The following is a 15,361-nucleotide window of genomic DNA, read 5'->3' as shown; positions in this document are numbered from 1 at the left end:
TGTATGTAACTTCCGACTCAAGTGAACATATTAGTGTAAAGATAAGGGAATTTTATCAATGGGTGGATTTTTAAAGAGTAAAATTTGTTTTTAGATTATCAAAATATGTTCTTTGTTAAGATGCCTTGTAACAACACACTTTGAAAAAATTACGCACTTGTTTCAAAGTGTGTAATTTTTCAAAGTGCGATGGTGCGATGCCTCTTTGTTCTTTATATGTTGCAGGGGTGACAACCCTTTCCGAAACGAGCCAACTGCGCCCCGATGATCCGGATTGGAAGCGAGGCTGTAGACTGCCCTTTAAATCGAGGTAACCCAGGACACTGTATTACACAACCAACATTCCCAGTAATGTAGCTTGTATAGGAGTCCATTCAGCTAGCATCTATGTTTATACTTTGATTCTAAAAAATTTACTCACATATATAATGAAAACACACTCTTGTAAGTAAAACAGTTAATTATTCCCTTTGTCGTGTTTATCTCCTGAAATACTGAGACAGTGTAACAAAGGTTTTTTCTGATTCGTTGAGCAGTGGTGGGGGATGTGGAGCGGCCATGAGAGCCATGTGTATCGGTCTAAGGTATCCAAGGTAGGTCTACCTCTAACATTAGTACAGTTGTGTTACCAAAATACGTAGATATTTCATATCATTCAATAAACCCTCCTGTTTCTCTCTCTCTCTCTCTCTCTCTCTCTCTCTCTCTCTCTCTCTCTCTCTCTCTCTCTCTCTCTCTCTCTCTGAGACATAATTTTCTTTTTGCTTGAAATTCCTTCTGAAAAAGGTTTACTGGTTGTAACTTTCACATGAATATGTACATAGTTGGCTCATTCTGTAGTAAACATCAAGAACAGACAGAATGGGTCTATTTGTAAGCATACGCAACGTCATATTCAATTGTATATCTATTGTCCCACCACATCGTATTGAATGATTTTTGGTCCCCCGAGCGATGACAGCAATTGTGTATGTATTTTTGAGTTGAACCCAAGCACTGTAATGTCATAAAATATGACAAATTAGATGCACATATGGGATACATGACGTCATAAAATTATTCTCGACAGTGAAAACATTTTGCCTCGGAATAAAACATCGGAACGGCATTTGATAAAACGCGTCACATGGTTGCCGCCAAACAGCAAAAATCCCGACTTATTTCTGTTGACAGTCACTCAGTCAGTAGCAGTTGTTATTTCATTTTTCACAGTGAAAATGAGCTGAGAGATCTTGTTGCTGTCAGTGTTGAAGCAGGAAGAATGACCCATCATAACCCCACCGGTTATCTCGGCAGTCTCACTTCCGCTTTGTTTACGTCATATGCCATTCGAGGTATCTTGATTATTAAATCGAACACCCTTCTTGTGCATGTGTTTGTATTGAATTAAGTTTTAGTGTTCTAAAAAATTGTTTTGTTATACAGGAAAGCCGCCCAGAGAGTGGGGAGCAGGACTAATGAGTGTGCTTCCTCTGGCCAAGGAGTACATCATATCACAGGCTTTCTACGTGGATGAAAACTTACAGGCTTGGTATTAAATGCAGTTATAGTGTTACTGTAAAGTTGACTGGTAGAGCAAATGATGTTTCTATAACAGCAAAAAAAAAAAAAAAAAAAAAAAAAATTGGGGCTAGATAGCCAGTGTACCTGTTTCCAAATTTTATTTATGTGTGTGGATAATAGAATATTGTGGGAGCGGTTGATTTCCAGTAATACCCTTCCGACAGATTGATAGACATGATTGCTATATATTTTATGGTACTTGTTTGACCTCTATTGCATCACGGTACTTTTAACCAGGTTGATAAGTAATGGATTATATATATTATCTACTTAGTATTACTTTGATATCCAACAAAGTATTACCTTATCAAACAGTGCCTTTCATTTCTAATATTGTCTATTTTAGGGGGTATTTTAATAACAAGTGGCAGACTTATCTGACCCAGAAAGGTCTGTTGGACGGGCGACGTGATCCCTTGGCAGACAGGACGGATGCGGACGAGAGGGACTCGTTTTACACCAGTCTGAGCTTCGATGGAGTGGGCGGGGCCAGTGGTCACGACGCTCCCATGATTGCGTCAGTTGGTTTCCCGCTCTCTAATTTTTTACCTACTCCTTAATCATCTTAAACATTTTCATTACTCATTTTCTTAATCCACCTTCATTGGCATTCTTTGTCCTCAGATTTTATTTAGTACATTTTAGTATTCTGTGATTTCAGCAATATTTATTGAATACCAATTTTTATGGATTACGATTTTGTTCATTAAAATGCAATATCTGATTACATATTGCATTGAAGATATACAGGTAACTGACTACAAATTTTTAATTCACAATCATTGATATCCATGAATATTAATAAACCACAGATACAAATTCAAATTGCATTTACCTAATTGAAATTCTTACAGAGTATTTGGGTTTCTTTTATTTTAGGTATGATGCTATCCTACAGGCAGGGAAAAACTGGGGAGAACTTTGTAAACGGTAATAAAAGTTGTCAATGGCTTGCTAGATGCATTTAAGAAATAAACAACGTTATTTAGTGAACATGGCGTTATGAATAGCAATTGCTCTGTTGGCATATTCCATGATGCGCGCTAGCGCATCATGGAAAATATGCCAGCAGAGCAGTTGCTATTCATAACGCCATGTTCACTAAATAATCGTAGTTTATTACTTATATTTGCATTTTACCACTCGCAAATACCCTGTATTAGCCTAGACCTTGACATTTAGCCATTACATCACAAGTAACCATCCAGACTGTAATGTATCTTTTTAATTCACATAGATTTGTTAACAGAATCAATGATATGTTATAACAGTAATTCCTTTAAAACGTTATCAAAAACATGTTTTAATATTACATGTAAATACGTCAATTTTAATGGAGTTGGAGAAAAACACATGATGTATTGTGTAGTGGTTTAAGGTAATGGTCCATACCCCACTAGATAAATAAAATGCGTACAGAATGTTTTCATATTTTTCAAACATGTATCTGAGGATATGTTCTCATCAAATTTTATCCTGTTGGGTGGTCCATCGGTATTATAAAAGCTAGGGTCGTTGCTAAAAATAGAACCGATTGCGGAAAATGGCGCTTTTTCATACATAAAGAATATAAGCCTAAGCCTGAAATTAGAATTTCACAAAATAATTTTTTGACTTATATCCTATGTAAAATAAAGGAATTATTATTTCAAAACAAAACTTTTTATGTTACACTTGCTTATTTATCAAAAATAGATAAATCTGCATACAAATGAGATAAAATGAAATAAATTTTCAAAGAGAATTTAAGCTCTTATAATTTTATTTACGTACAGAATTCTCTAAAATGTTGATATTATTTACACATTAACGCCCTTAATCAATTGGAAATAAAATTACCCAAGGGATCGGCCTTTTCAGGATCACAATGGGCGTATTTTGGGTAAAAATCATTAAAATATATATTTTGAAAAAAAGATCCGTAAAAATTAAATTGTGCATAGGTTTATTATTTCATCACTCTAAAAAAAATGTTTAGATTATTGTTAAATAGAAAACATGATTTAAACAAACTGTTGATCAATCTGTATTATCTAGTCCGCAAAAGATTGTATCTTTGGATATCGGTAAGTATTATGGATCGAGATCGGTATTTAGAAATTGCAGTCCCACGCTTGGATAATGCTAACTACCTGATATATGCCTGTAAGACAAAACCTCTATTCAACTTTTTTTTTACTGGTTTTAAAGACTGTTCTTAAGATGAAATAACTTTTCTCAAGCGTATGATTTTAATTCTAAAAACATTTTTTGTGGGAAAATATATCTATGCTCGTTGCTAAGCGAATATAGAATATAGATGAAATAAGTCAAATTATTTCCCCTTGTGTATTTATCTCCCTTATACACTGGAATATAGATCTCGGTCAGGATGTTTATGCATCTTCAGGGATTAACGTTCAAAGAATTGGATTAAGTTCAACCTTGTAATGAATTGATGTTTATGCAGGACAAAAGTAAGCGGTATGTATTTTCAAAACGAGTACTCAATCGACACAACCCAGTCAATTTCTCATTTCGCTGAGTAATAGCAAGCGCAGCGAGGCGGCGCGAAGCGCCGCTCGCGTAGCGAGCTCCATAGACAACGTGTACGAACGGAGGAAATTCGAGTTGAAATCTGCACATTGTTCAAAGAAAATTTTGTGGACCCGCGTGAAAACGTTCTACTATCCCAGTGATCCTTTGCGGTGCATAGCAACTTGGCGGAACAGGAAGCGTTTCTAAGGAAAATTCTTACCTGTAAATCGCATACAACATTTTCATTTAACAATAAAAAATCCTTTTAAAAACATTAAAGTAAACAGCATATATGCTTACGTAAAAAACTGTACCTATGACGTCATTTCCTTCCCCGAATTTGTCCGACAATTTACGAAAACTGTCGAGCGCAAAAAGTTAAGTATGACGTCACAGTGATCTGGCGTTTTATATTCCCGCGATACATTTAGAGGTGGATCAAGCATCTGTACTGAATGTAACGTGTAGGAAGTACACAGTAGGGAGTCACCGTTAATACTGATACTGCGCTCACTATTAACGGTGACTCTTTGGCTGATTAGTTTTGTTTTAATGATTTTTTTTTTGCTCAGTAAATACACATGCAAGTTCCATGCTAAATTTATTGTCATATTGATCCAATCATTGTATACGTTAGGTAGGTGACAAAAACTTATTAAAAAAGAAAAGTCTAATCATTATTAGATCTACGTGTAGCCACGTCATTTTGTAATGAATAAATAAAAGAAAAAAATTAAACTGTTAAAATATCTACATGTATTTGTTATATGCAACATATGTGGTCAAACCTTTCAATAATATTGGATATCACACACTAAAAAAAGGGGGAGGGAACATGTCTACAACGTATAGCGTACAAAAATTAAAAGATTAAAAACAAAATTGATGTCACAGAGGAAAACTAAAACACCGGTAACAACAAGGAACAAGATGAGAAATAACACAGACACACAATTTATTGATTTTAATGATCATTATTAAAAGGTAAAGAAGAGATAAAAAATTTAAAAAAAACCGGCTTTGTGTTTATCAAAATATTTTAATAAGTCTGTTTAACATTTTATTAATGCTCAGTGGTAGTTTTTTGTTTAAGTGTATAAACCTAGGAAGGGACCATTGGAATAAAAGTTTGATATCTTCCGGTTCCTTGCGGTGGTAAAAGTTTTCGAGACAAAGCCAAAGTTTTTTGGTTTGGGTAAGTCCACGGGTTGCATTTAACAATGATGACAGATGTGTGACTCCTTCTGCGCTCGCCCCAACGGTCACACCGTAAAACATATTAGGCTAATTGATTGCAGTTTTCAGGATTTTTAATAGATTTGTTTTGAATTAATTTCTAGGTCAGCTTGATTTTTTTGTTTTGAAACACATGTACACCTTTTAGCGTTAGGTCTCGATTAGATCGGGCACGGAAAAGACGTAATAACGCGTGAATTACGTCAGACGTTGTTTTGTGACGTATGGATCATTACCTTAAATCTATAAGGTCATGGAAAAGTATATATAACGTTACACCTTTATGACGTCATAGTATACTGACAAAGCAATTGCGATTATAGAGAAATATTTGCAGCTCCTCCGTATGGGCTTACAGTGGGAAAGAACAATGGAAATGCAAATATACCACTATGAATATAAATTCTTCCGTAAATATACGCGAACAACTTATTTCGTGAGTTGTTCAGTACGCGAGTTTTCATTAACTTAATCCTTGGTGGGCACAGTAAGAGTACGAGTTGTTTCCATGATATTTTTTTCTTTTTAACAAATGGTAAGTCAATAACTTCGAAAGTAATTTTTCTCGCGAATTATTTTTGTATAAAGTACGCTTGCGAAAGTAACGCGCTGTTATGACCATGTTAACAGAATACTTTCATTTGTAGTCTTTAGGGAAATATTGTGTTACGTCTAATGTAGTTCTAGCTTATATAGTCAATGTGCATTTATGTTAAGTTAACGAATAAAACACACCAATTAGTAGAAAATAGATGCTTTGTAGAAACAACGCTAAAAAAAATAAACTGCTAGCGTAATTTAGGTTTTTGTCTGAATACCTGAAGTTTATTGATAAGAATTTTCTCATTTTATTGACTATAGGGCCATGTTCCATGGGGGAGACAGTGATAGTACCGGTGTCATTGCGGCCTGTTGTTACGGGGCCATGTATGGGTATCAGGGGGTACCGGAAGTAAATTATAAGGTACTGTGGAAAGGAAAGACTTTAGACATATCTGAAAATGACTATTTTGACTGTTAAGTAGAAATGAAATGAAATTTTACATTACATTTTGTTATACTTTCATGTTAAATACTGAAATCTGATTGGTTAAGATGCAGTTAATAATATTTTCTATTACCCTCAGCGTTAGCAACGCACTTAGCAACGGGTAACATTAAAAAATGTTACATGCGCGAAAATTATGCGCGTACGGTTCGCTGTAGAATTCACGTTATTCCTATATAAAAGCAGTAAAATTTTCTTAAAAATTAAGACATTCAGTATAACAAAATAAATAGTGCCTGTTTGGGAGGATAACAGCTGAAATTGACACCCCGAGAAAACCATTGTCAACCGACGCGAAGCGGAGGTTGACAATGGTTTTCTCGGGGTGTCAATTTCAACTGTTACCCTCCCAAACAGGCACTATTTATATACTACTGAATTACATATGATTCATTTCAAGGATATTGAATACCACGACCGACTGGTCCACGAAGCTAAGATATTGTTTCATCTGGCACAGTTAGAGAAGCACAGGAGAAAGGGACAGGATCAAGCTTAGAAGGTTTCCTTTTTTGTACTTGAAATTGAGTGAATTCAAACTTTAACATGTTTATGTTAATACTATACATTTGTGTTGTTCTGCAGAGGAGAGCATAGGGAGGTTCCCAAAACCTGCATAACCAACGCAACAGGAGAGAGTTAACCGCAGCTTCTGTTTGCTATGTTGTCTAAAAACTCAAAGATTTGACGTATTACAAATACACAGCAGGCCTTGACATTAGAACATATAATTATACTGTTTTGTCAATAACTATAATTATGTAAATAATGCAGTTTTGTAGCAAGTGGATATTTAGCTGTGTGAAGCAAGTGGATAAAAAGGGGCCGTGTGTTGAAGTGGATAAACAAGGCAGTATGTAGTGAATGGATAAATGAATCCGTGTGTAGTATTACAGTCGATGTAGCAAGTAGATAAATGAATCCGTGTGTAGTATTACAGTGGATGTAGCAAGTGGATAAATGAATCCGTGTGTAGTATTACAGTCGATGTAGCAAGTAGATAAATGAATCCGTGTGTAGTATTACAGTGGATGTAGCAAGTGGATAAATGAATCCGTGTGTAGTATTAGTCGATGTAGCAAGTAGATAAATGAGTCGTGTGTAGTAAGTGAATAAATGAGGCGAATTGTAGCAAGTGAGTTGTAGCAAGTGGATAAATGAGGGGCGCTAATTGTGTCAAGGACATTTGAATTAAGTTGTATATATATGGCAAGTAAATACCTGTAGCGTATAAAAAAAGTTTCTAAGTTAAAAGTATATAAATGGGGTATCGTACAAATTTTAATTTGAGTGACTTTTTCCAGGTGTGTTATTCCACCTTAATGCATGTTTTATCTATTTGCATAATTTAATTTTGATATGTGTTTTGTCCGGTAAATTGTTGAAGGTAAAGGAATATTATTTAAAAATAGTAGTTGACATCGAATTTACTAAGAAATGAATCCCATGCCTTTAAAATTTCAAGCATGTTGCAAGTAATAGTTTCCGAGAAAAATGCGTCAAAAAATTGTTGCGAACAGGCAGATAGACTGGCACACAAAGGTAAATCAGTATACCCCCCCCCCCCCCTCCTTCGGAAAGAGGGTCAACTATGAAGTGTGAAGGAAATCTTTGACATGACCATCAAATTTTGGTATTCCTACACAACTTCTCAAGTATTTTATGAATATTATTTTTGGGGGTAAACTGACTGATCCGCTATTGATGAGATAAGACAAGTCTACATGAATAAACACTAGCCTACAGGCCCAAAAATAAACGTGACCTGACAGGGAAAAAATCCATTCACCTTTTGAAAACAGAATTCTGAAAGACTAATGTACTAGAGATACATGACGTTACATGCATTTACTTCATGTACTTCCAAAAAAAACTATACATTTACTTCCAAAAAAACTATATTAAAAACTAAGAAATATTCGCAAGAACGCCCCCAATATTTTCAAAATTATATGGCCAAAAAGTGCGCCTTAATTTTTTTGTGTAAAGGTAACTATTTGAAAGAAGTCAAACCGACTCTTTAACATGACCTAAGAGATCACAAACTATTGTTTTGACCAAGCTACGTTTTTGGACAGGAATCAAGATTCGAATTTCTAATGGAGACACCTTTTCAAATTCTTAATGAAAACTTGGCATATTTGAATGTTTAATACCTTGCTATATCTTGAGTAAAAAAAACCCACAGAATTCATTTTTAAAAATTCTTTTATTTTAAAAGATGACAAGTCAACAATATTGACCATTAAATACGCTTTTAAAAATTTCAAACAGTCTCACTTATAAAAAAAAAAATTGCTCATGTATAAAAAGCATTCACTCATTGTAGTCCTGTCCAAAAGATCCCAAATCATTTAAAGGAGATATACAATGCATCAGACTGACGAAATCATATACAATGCATCAGACAATGACCAAATCATCTCTATTGGATTCCCATTACAAAAGGAGGACTTTCGAACGCAAGTTCCAGTCTTGTTACTCAGCAGTAGACAAACATCATCAAACTGTCGGTAACTGATCTGTCCATGTATTGGCAATATAGTGACCGTCCAGTCAATATACCAGCTCTCAACAGAGACCTATAGTATAGCACAAATGTCCACATCTCATGTCCTACTGTCAAAATACTGTAGTATCAAAGTAATGAAAGTATTTTTTTTAAATTGGTTCATCTGATACTATAATAAATCTTATTTTCTCAATATTTCTGGGGAATCATGAATATACACGAGTTAAAATAAATAGGTAATTATTTAATCTGTTACAGAAATACTGACACACGGTGAAGGGGGACAACTCTACACAGATATTACAACATTGGCTTGGTCCTACAAGTACGTACTGTCATCCAGAGACTTAGAAATCTATCACCTACAAATGGCCACACATACACAATATTTCCAAGTTAAAAACGAAAGATACATTATATTTACAGTATGTTAAAGTGATGTCTTTCATTACCTTATATATACAGAGCAAAGTCATGAGCATGAATTAATTTACGGAAAATGAGTAATACATATTACAAAGTCGACATAGCACATTCACACAAGCCTAGCTATTCTTGAGAACTTTTTCCAGCACTGTTGAGGCTGGTTACAGTCAGTAGACTTCCAACTTTCTACTCTGCTAATGAACGACTGAGATCTACTTGCAAACCTGAAACAGGGAAAAGTTCCCTATGCAGCTTATTGCTCTCTTGTTATACACTGAACAAGACTTGCCACACACACACCACTTATATAACAATTTGTATCACTGTTTTGGTTGATGTTGGCACATGATCACACACTGATATTTCCTGATTTGGTAGGATTTGTTCATGGAAAACCTTGTACAAAGTTCAGGAATATCCTTCCTCTCACTTGCGCGCATGTCGCGAGGAGCCCGTTCTCGCTGGGTTGTCGCCATCCTTGGACGCACTTCCTCTACGCATGGCTGAATTTGTCACCATCCCTGGTTGCATCGGCGCCGTTGACACACGGGTTCCGTCCCGCACAAACTCAGCACCTGTTGGGATTCCTCGATGAAGGCGTGTACTTGTTCGTCGTTCTCTTTCCCGAGATATAGGTCTCGGAGATTCAGCTACGATTAAAATGTACAAAACTAACATTAATATTCAATAAAGCACTTTGATACAAGTGTTGCTACAGGAGCTTGTACGGGTGAACTACAACCTAAGAGTGTGTTCTGCTTACAATGGTCCGATACCAAGACTACCTCACATACTAAGTTAACAATATTGCACTTAAATAACAATAATTAAATCACAATCATCACTATGGTTACTGATACCACTCACGTCTCAGCATCACTCAATGAACACAAATTAAATGAACAGTCTGTCACACAGCTCTTAACAAAAATACAGTAATGGAGTTCTCCCTTTCTCCCTGGAAACTTAACAAAGTGAAGCATAACGATTCACGAGTAACAAACTAATATAGTCTTGGGTCATAAAAACAGATGAATATATATCCAGAACAACACACGGTTGAGATAAACTGCCTATGGTTTCTGCTTCAACTGAACACTATGTGGTCTGGTTTCCTGCATTATACGTCTGAGCTTGGCACTATCATTAGGGTTCCCCACAGGAATGGGTAATCCTGAACCCTTGAAACTGATTCGTCCACCAGATGACGGGGTGGCTAGTCTACTCTCACTGGCCTTAGAGTCGGGATTCCCCTCAGCGACCTCTGGACCCCGCGAGGAGAGGGAAAGACGTGTGGGTAAACGGTCCCTGGTGCGTGAGCCCCGCGTGCCATCTAGGACAGAAAGAAAGATAGTAGCTGTGACTTGGGGCTAAGAACAAGTCACAGAGGGGGTACAGAAATGCAACAGAACTCTGAATCAACTTATCAAGAAGGAGAAAGCATGCAGAAAATAAAGGCTAAAGAAAACATGCAAGATCCTGAGACATGCAGAGGGTGTGTAATGCCGCTGCTGCCCTGCTTTTGTGACAGTTACCGTTTGAACCTGAAACTGTTTAAAGCCATTTTTAAAAAGCACAGGCAACAACAGCATGAAGCAAACATCAGTGGATCCAGAACCAACAGAAAATAAAGGTTCCATGCATTTCAAAAGGCAACAAAAGAGAAATTGTCAATACTCGAACAAGCTGAGTACAAATCCTCTGTGGGAGTTATCCAATTCCAGAAAGCATTACTCGTGTATCACTCTTGATTATCTGACCAATCAGAAAGCTGGTACTAAGCTGAGTTTACAGGTGTTGTTTGCCTTAGTCAAGCAGACCCAGAGATTAGGTGTATCAATGTACATTCTGTCAGACAGGAGACACACAGTGTTACTGCACTGTCTGTCCTGTGAAACAGTCATTGACAGAGAGGAGATCCATCAAACAACCACTGTCCGTCTAGTACAGAATAATGCAGGTCACGAAACAGTATACAGCTAGTAACAGACTGATAACAACATGCAAGGAGTTCATATGTACATTTCCTGACTTTCATAATTTCAGTACATGGCTAAAAATGTCTGAATAACTGATAATATACTTTATGATTATATAAATTTTTAAAATCTGAGTATCGCATTGTGTTATAAACACAAAAATTACAAATGTAAATGCTATCAAAAGTTAGTTTAATACTACAAACAAAACATGTTTATCAATAAATATAATAATAATCAAATAATTGAACTCTACAACTGAAAACATAAACCAAAAGAGACATAAATTCAAATTATATCTTTTTGATCATAATCATAATAGAATCAAACTTTAAATGCTTTAATGTTCTTTTACATTAAAAAAATCATGGATGAAATTTAGATACATTTTTCTTTGCTGTTTAAATTTATTTATTTTTCCCTCTTTAACTAAATCAAGTATTTACTATATGCCTCTGTGTATATAATGGTCAATGAATACATACTATTGTAGTCCCCTGGAGGGGTGGTAGTGGGAGGGATCTGTTCCCCCCGCATCCGACTGCCTCCTGCGGTTCCGTGGAGGGGACGTGCAGAGGAACTCACTTTACCGCGATCTGCGTCATCGCTGTTACGCCCGCCCTGACAAAGAACACATGTAACAGTTAATACATATATCTAATATCATTAATAACAAATTGCTCTATGGATCAGTATGTGGATTGGTTACAATGTACTGCTATGGTACAAATACATGGAATAACTTACAAATTTTAACATATTCCAGTCAAATACATAGTCATATGTAAATCCCTGTCTGTGGAAGAGGTTACGAAACAATTGTCGCAGGTATGAATAATCAGGCTTATCATCGAAGCGCAGGGATCGGCAAAAGTTCAGATATGTGGCAAACTCAGCTGAAAATCAAGCAAAATTTTTACATTTACATGTGCCATATTAAGATGTGATTTTGTTTCTTACTTTGTTTCCTCTAAATAACATTTGTACAACTATACTGTCACAAACTATTGATATTTGGATGGATTCTTTAAAATCATTTATCTAACATTTCCTTGTTGTATGTTTCTCTGTGTAAATATGTACAACTTACAAGGAAACCCTTTACACAACTCTTCAATGGGAGTGGACATTTTCTTTTCACTGATTCGCTCGTACTTCTGGCGTTTGGTTGCTGCCTTAAGTCCCTGCCAGGGTAAGCTGCCCCTCAGGAAGTACATGAATACATAGCCAAGAGACTCCATGTCGTCGCGCCGACTTTGTTCTAGGTAAACAAAATTTGATTTCATTTGTCTTGCAAACTTTAGTTTCTCTACTCTTGTGGTTTCTTGAGTACTGTGGATAGTTTTCCTTAGCTGAGAATTTCAAGACAATATTTTATCTTTTAACACTAACAAATCAATAAAACTTCTGAATATTCTCCCACAAAGCTGAAGGAATGACAATTACTGTGAAGTACATGGGTATTTTCACCTCACCTTATTTTTTGTCCAATCACAGTGGCATTTTTTTAGCCCCTAACACAGATTTGCTTATTAAAATATTACCATTTTGAATTTGCTCCGTTTCCTGAGAATGTTGTGTCAAGATAAAATTAGGGCAAAAATTACCATTCTATTCAGAATAAAAAACAAAAGTTTCATGCAAGATTGTTGCTGCATTTGCATAATGAAAGAATTGGAATAGATAGTTACTGAGTTAGGCACTTGTAAGTCTCTGTATAAGGAAATGTCATAGTTACCTATTCCGAGATGTGTGTTAATGCTGGCATATCTGGCAGTTCCCGTGAGATTCTTGTTTTCTCTGTATGGAATATGTTGATGTGTTCGGGCATCCCTGTATTTCTTGGCAAGTCCAAAGTCTATTATATACACTAGATTTCCTTTCTTTCCTAGTCCCATGAGAAAGTTATCTGGTTTGACATCTCGATGAATGAAATTTTTGGAGTGTATGTATTCTATCCTACTTATCTGCAATAAACATAAAGTAATGTACATATTTCGTAATTTTGGGCATAAATGTTTAAAAATTTATAACACCACAGCATCCCATTATAATTATTAATCTACAGATGAAATATTTATTTTGAAGGGGATATTCAAGACGCTCTTTTTCTCTCAGTGTCCATTTGTCTTTCTCTATGTTTCCACGACTGTTCTTCCCTTTACTAACCAACTGATCTGCCAGCAGCAAGACTGTTTTGAGACTGAATTTTCTGGAGCAGAAGTTGAAGAGATCTTCCAGACTGGGCCCTAGGAGCTCCATTACCATCACATTGTAATCTCCCTCAGCTCCGCACCACTTGATGGTGGGGATACCCACTGCAAAATGACCGTTAACATCATTTGAAACAAGGTACAGTTGTTGGCCTTTACATATTAAGTTTTTCAACAATCAATAACTTGATGAATGATTTGCACACGAAATTAAATAGCTTGCAATTCCTTCATACCACACTGTTGCATAATATTTGCTTCTGAGAAATAACCTGTGCTGATTTTTTTTTTCCATTTTCATTTTGAAGTTGAACCAAACTTTTTTTGTGTAGACATATGGTATAGGCATGTGTATTAGGAATAAGCAAATGTTACCTCCCCCCTGCATCATCTTGTAGATCTTGCTCTCTATATGGAGCTGGGGGTGCTTTGTTTTTACACATTCCAACTTTATAGCAACTTCCTCTCCATTGGAAATGTCGGTCCCTATAATGGGATAAAATCAAATAAATAAGGAGGATACATGTATATTTTAAATTACATGAAAGATTTTAAACCATATTTTATTGTAGGAGTTATACAATGTCGTCTCTGTACACGATATGCAATTAATTATTGAATACATTCAACAGCCCTTTGTTGTATCTACCTTGTGAAGGTATTGAAAGTAGGACAAGTTCACAAAACTAGTGTGTGCTGCTATGGTTTTGTCATTACAAAACACATATACTTTCATCATGTTTTAATATACTCTTTAATACAATATTGCCTCAACAAATGAAAGAGTTCCTGTTTTGCCAAAGGTGACACTGCATTTCATTCACTGTCTATACTCAACAAGAAAGGAAACTATGTCACTAGGTCAATTAACATTGAAAACCAACTATATCTGAAATGAAGTCTTAGAAAAATACCGTTAACTTTAATAATTAAAGCAAAACAACAATGCCCGCAAGCAATACCAAATTTTCTTACAGATATGTCATTCCTTAGATAACCCTTTTCAGAGGGGGGCAAAACATAAATATTAGTACAACGAAATATTCTTACTTCGCTGACATTATAGAAGTCAATTGCTCTGGAGCTTTCTTTATCAATCCTTATCGGAATAAAAGACCTATACACATATTTCAAACATCAAACTGGTTGAAATTATAATGTCATGACATCATATACTGTGTGTCCGAAACTCAACTGTCAAAACTTCCTGTGATTCATTCTATTGTCTTACCCAAATAAATGTCACCGAATGACCCACTGCCGATTTTTCTCCCGAGTCTGTACTTGTTCCCGACCCTTAATTCCATCTGAAAGTAGAAGGCATCCGTAAAACCAAAACTCTTTGTCTCCAGTTGTCAAATCTATCAACAAAACAAAACGAAAACAAAGAGACTAGGGTGTCGATTCGAAGGTCTTTTCTCGTACCTTGTCCTTCAGAGCTCCTTCAAAACACTGTTAGCGGCTCATACAATGAATAAACTTATTGTTCAGGCGACAATATACGCCATTGGAAAGCTAATAGGGACGGATTACCGTTGATTGTCGAGACTTCTTACTTATTCTCCGCCATTATTTACTTCGTTATTGGTTGCCGATGACGTTCACGCAAGCGCCTAGTTCACTTCCTGTCAGAGCTGAAAAAAATTCCAAAAAAGGTCCACAGTGGGACACGCCCACTTCCCCTTCCACAAGTTTCCTACAGACATTTCTTTTTATTATTTTTTTAACGTCATTTCGTTTTGTCTGGGATGTAAGATAACGTTTATGCATGTTGAAATATTAAAGAAATCTACAATAACTGAGAGAGAGAGAGAGAGAGAGAGAGAGAGAGAGAGAGAGAGAGAGAGAGAGAGAGAGAGAGAGAGAG

The 15,361-nt window shown here is 35.9% G+C and overlaps 2 protein-coding genes across 3 annotated transcripts in view; one reads left to right on the top strand and one right to left on the bottom strand.

The window, feature by feature from the left end:
* LOC128164467 (uncharacterized) overlaps nucleotides 1-7,649 on the top strand; it is a 64,451-nt gene extending 56,802 nt beyond the window's left edge. The window contains exons 18-26 of the mRNA XM_052828300.1: nucleotides 226-310; nucleotides 537-593; nucleotides 1,213-1,334; nucleotides 1,426-1,531; nucleotides 1,910-2,080; nucleotides 2,443-2,493; nucleotides 6,178-6,280; nucleotides 6,765-6,866; nucleotides 6,950-7,649. Coding sequence (XP_052684260.1) covers nucleotides 226-310; nucleotides 537-593; nucleotides 1,213-1,334; nucleotides 1,426-1,531; nucleotides 1,910-2,080; nucleotides 2,443-2,493; nucleotides 6,178-6,280; nucleotides 6,765-6,863 — 794 coding nt within the window. The 3' untranslated portion in view covers nucleotides 6,864-6,866; nucleotides 6,950-7,649. The remainder of the gene's footprint in view (nucleotides 1-225; nucleotides 311-536; nucleotides 594-1,212; nucleotides 1,335-1,425; nucleotides 1,532-1,909; nucleotides 2,081-2,442; nucleotides 2,494-6,177; nucleotides 6,281-6,764; nucleotides 6,867-6,949) is intronic.
* Nucleotides 7,650-8,554: 905 nt separating this feature from the next.
* On the bottom strand, nucleotides 8,555-15,108 carry LOC128164465 (casein kinase I-like). Of its 2 annotated transcripts, XM_052828297.1 has the most exons (10): nucleotides 14,920-15,108; nucleotides 14,726-14,801; nucleotides 13,870-13,980; nucleotides 13,451-13,599; nucleotides 13,020-13,248; nucleotides 12,372-12,542; nucleotides 12,029-12,177; nucleotides 11,767-11,902; nucleotides 10,429-10,635; nucleotides 8,555-9,952 (listed from the first exon to the last, which is right to left on the bottom strand). In XM_052828297.1, exons 2-10 carry the CDS (start codon nucleotides 14,799-14,801, stop codon nucleotides 9,729-9,731), a joined length of 1,452 nt encoding a protein of 483 aa, XP_052684257.1. In that variant the 5' UTR covers nucleotides 14,920-15,108; the 3' UTR covers nucleotides 8,555-9,728. The 2 variants fall into 2 exon arrangements, with proteins under 2 accessions (XP_052684257.1, XP_052684256.1); XM_052828296.1 differs by lacking the exon at nucleotides 10,429-10,635 and having other exon boundaries at nucleotides 14,920-15,105.
* Between the last annotated feature and the right edge of the window lie 253 nt (nucleotides 15,109-15,361).

The sequence above is a fragment of the Crassostrea angulata genome, chromosome 10 (assembly GCF_025612915.1).
Source record: "Crassostrea angulata isolate pt1a10 chromosome 10, ASM2561291v2, whole genome shotgun sequence".
NCBI lineage: Eukaryota > Metazoa > Mollusca > Bivalvia > Ostreida > Ostreidae > Magallana > Magallana angulata.
Note: the sequence above shows the minus strand (reverse complement) of the source record. Positions and strands in the feature narration are given on the sequence as shown.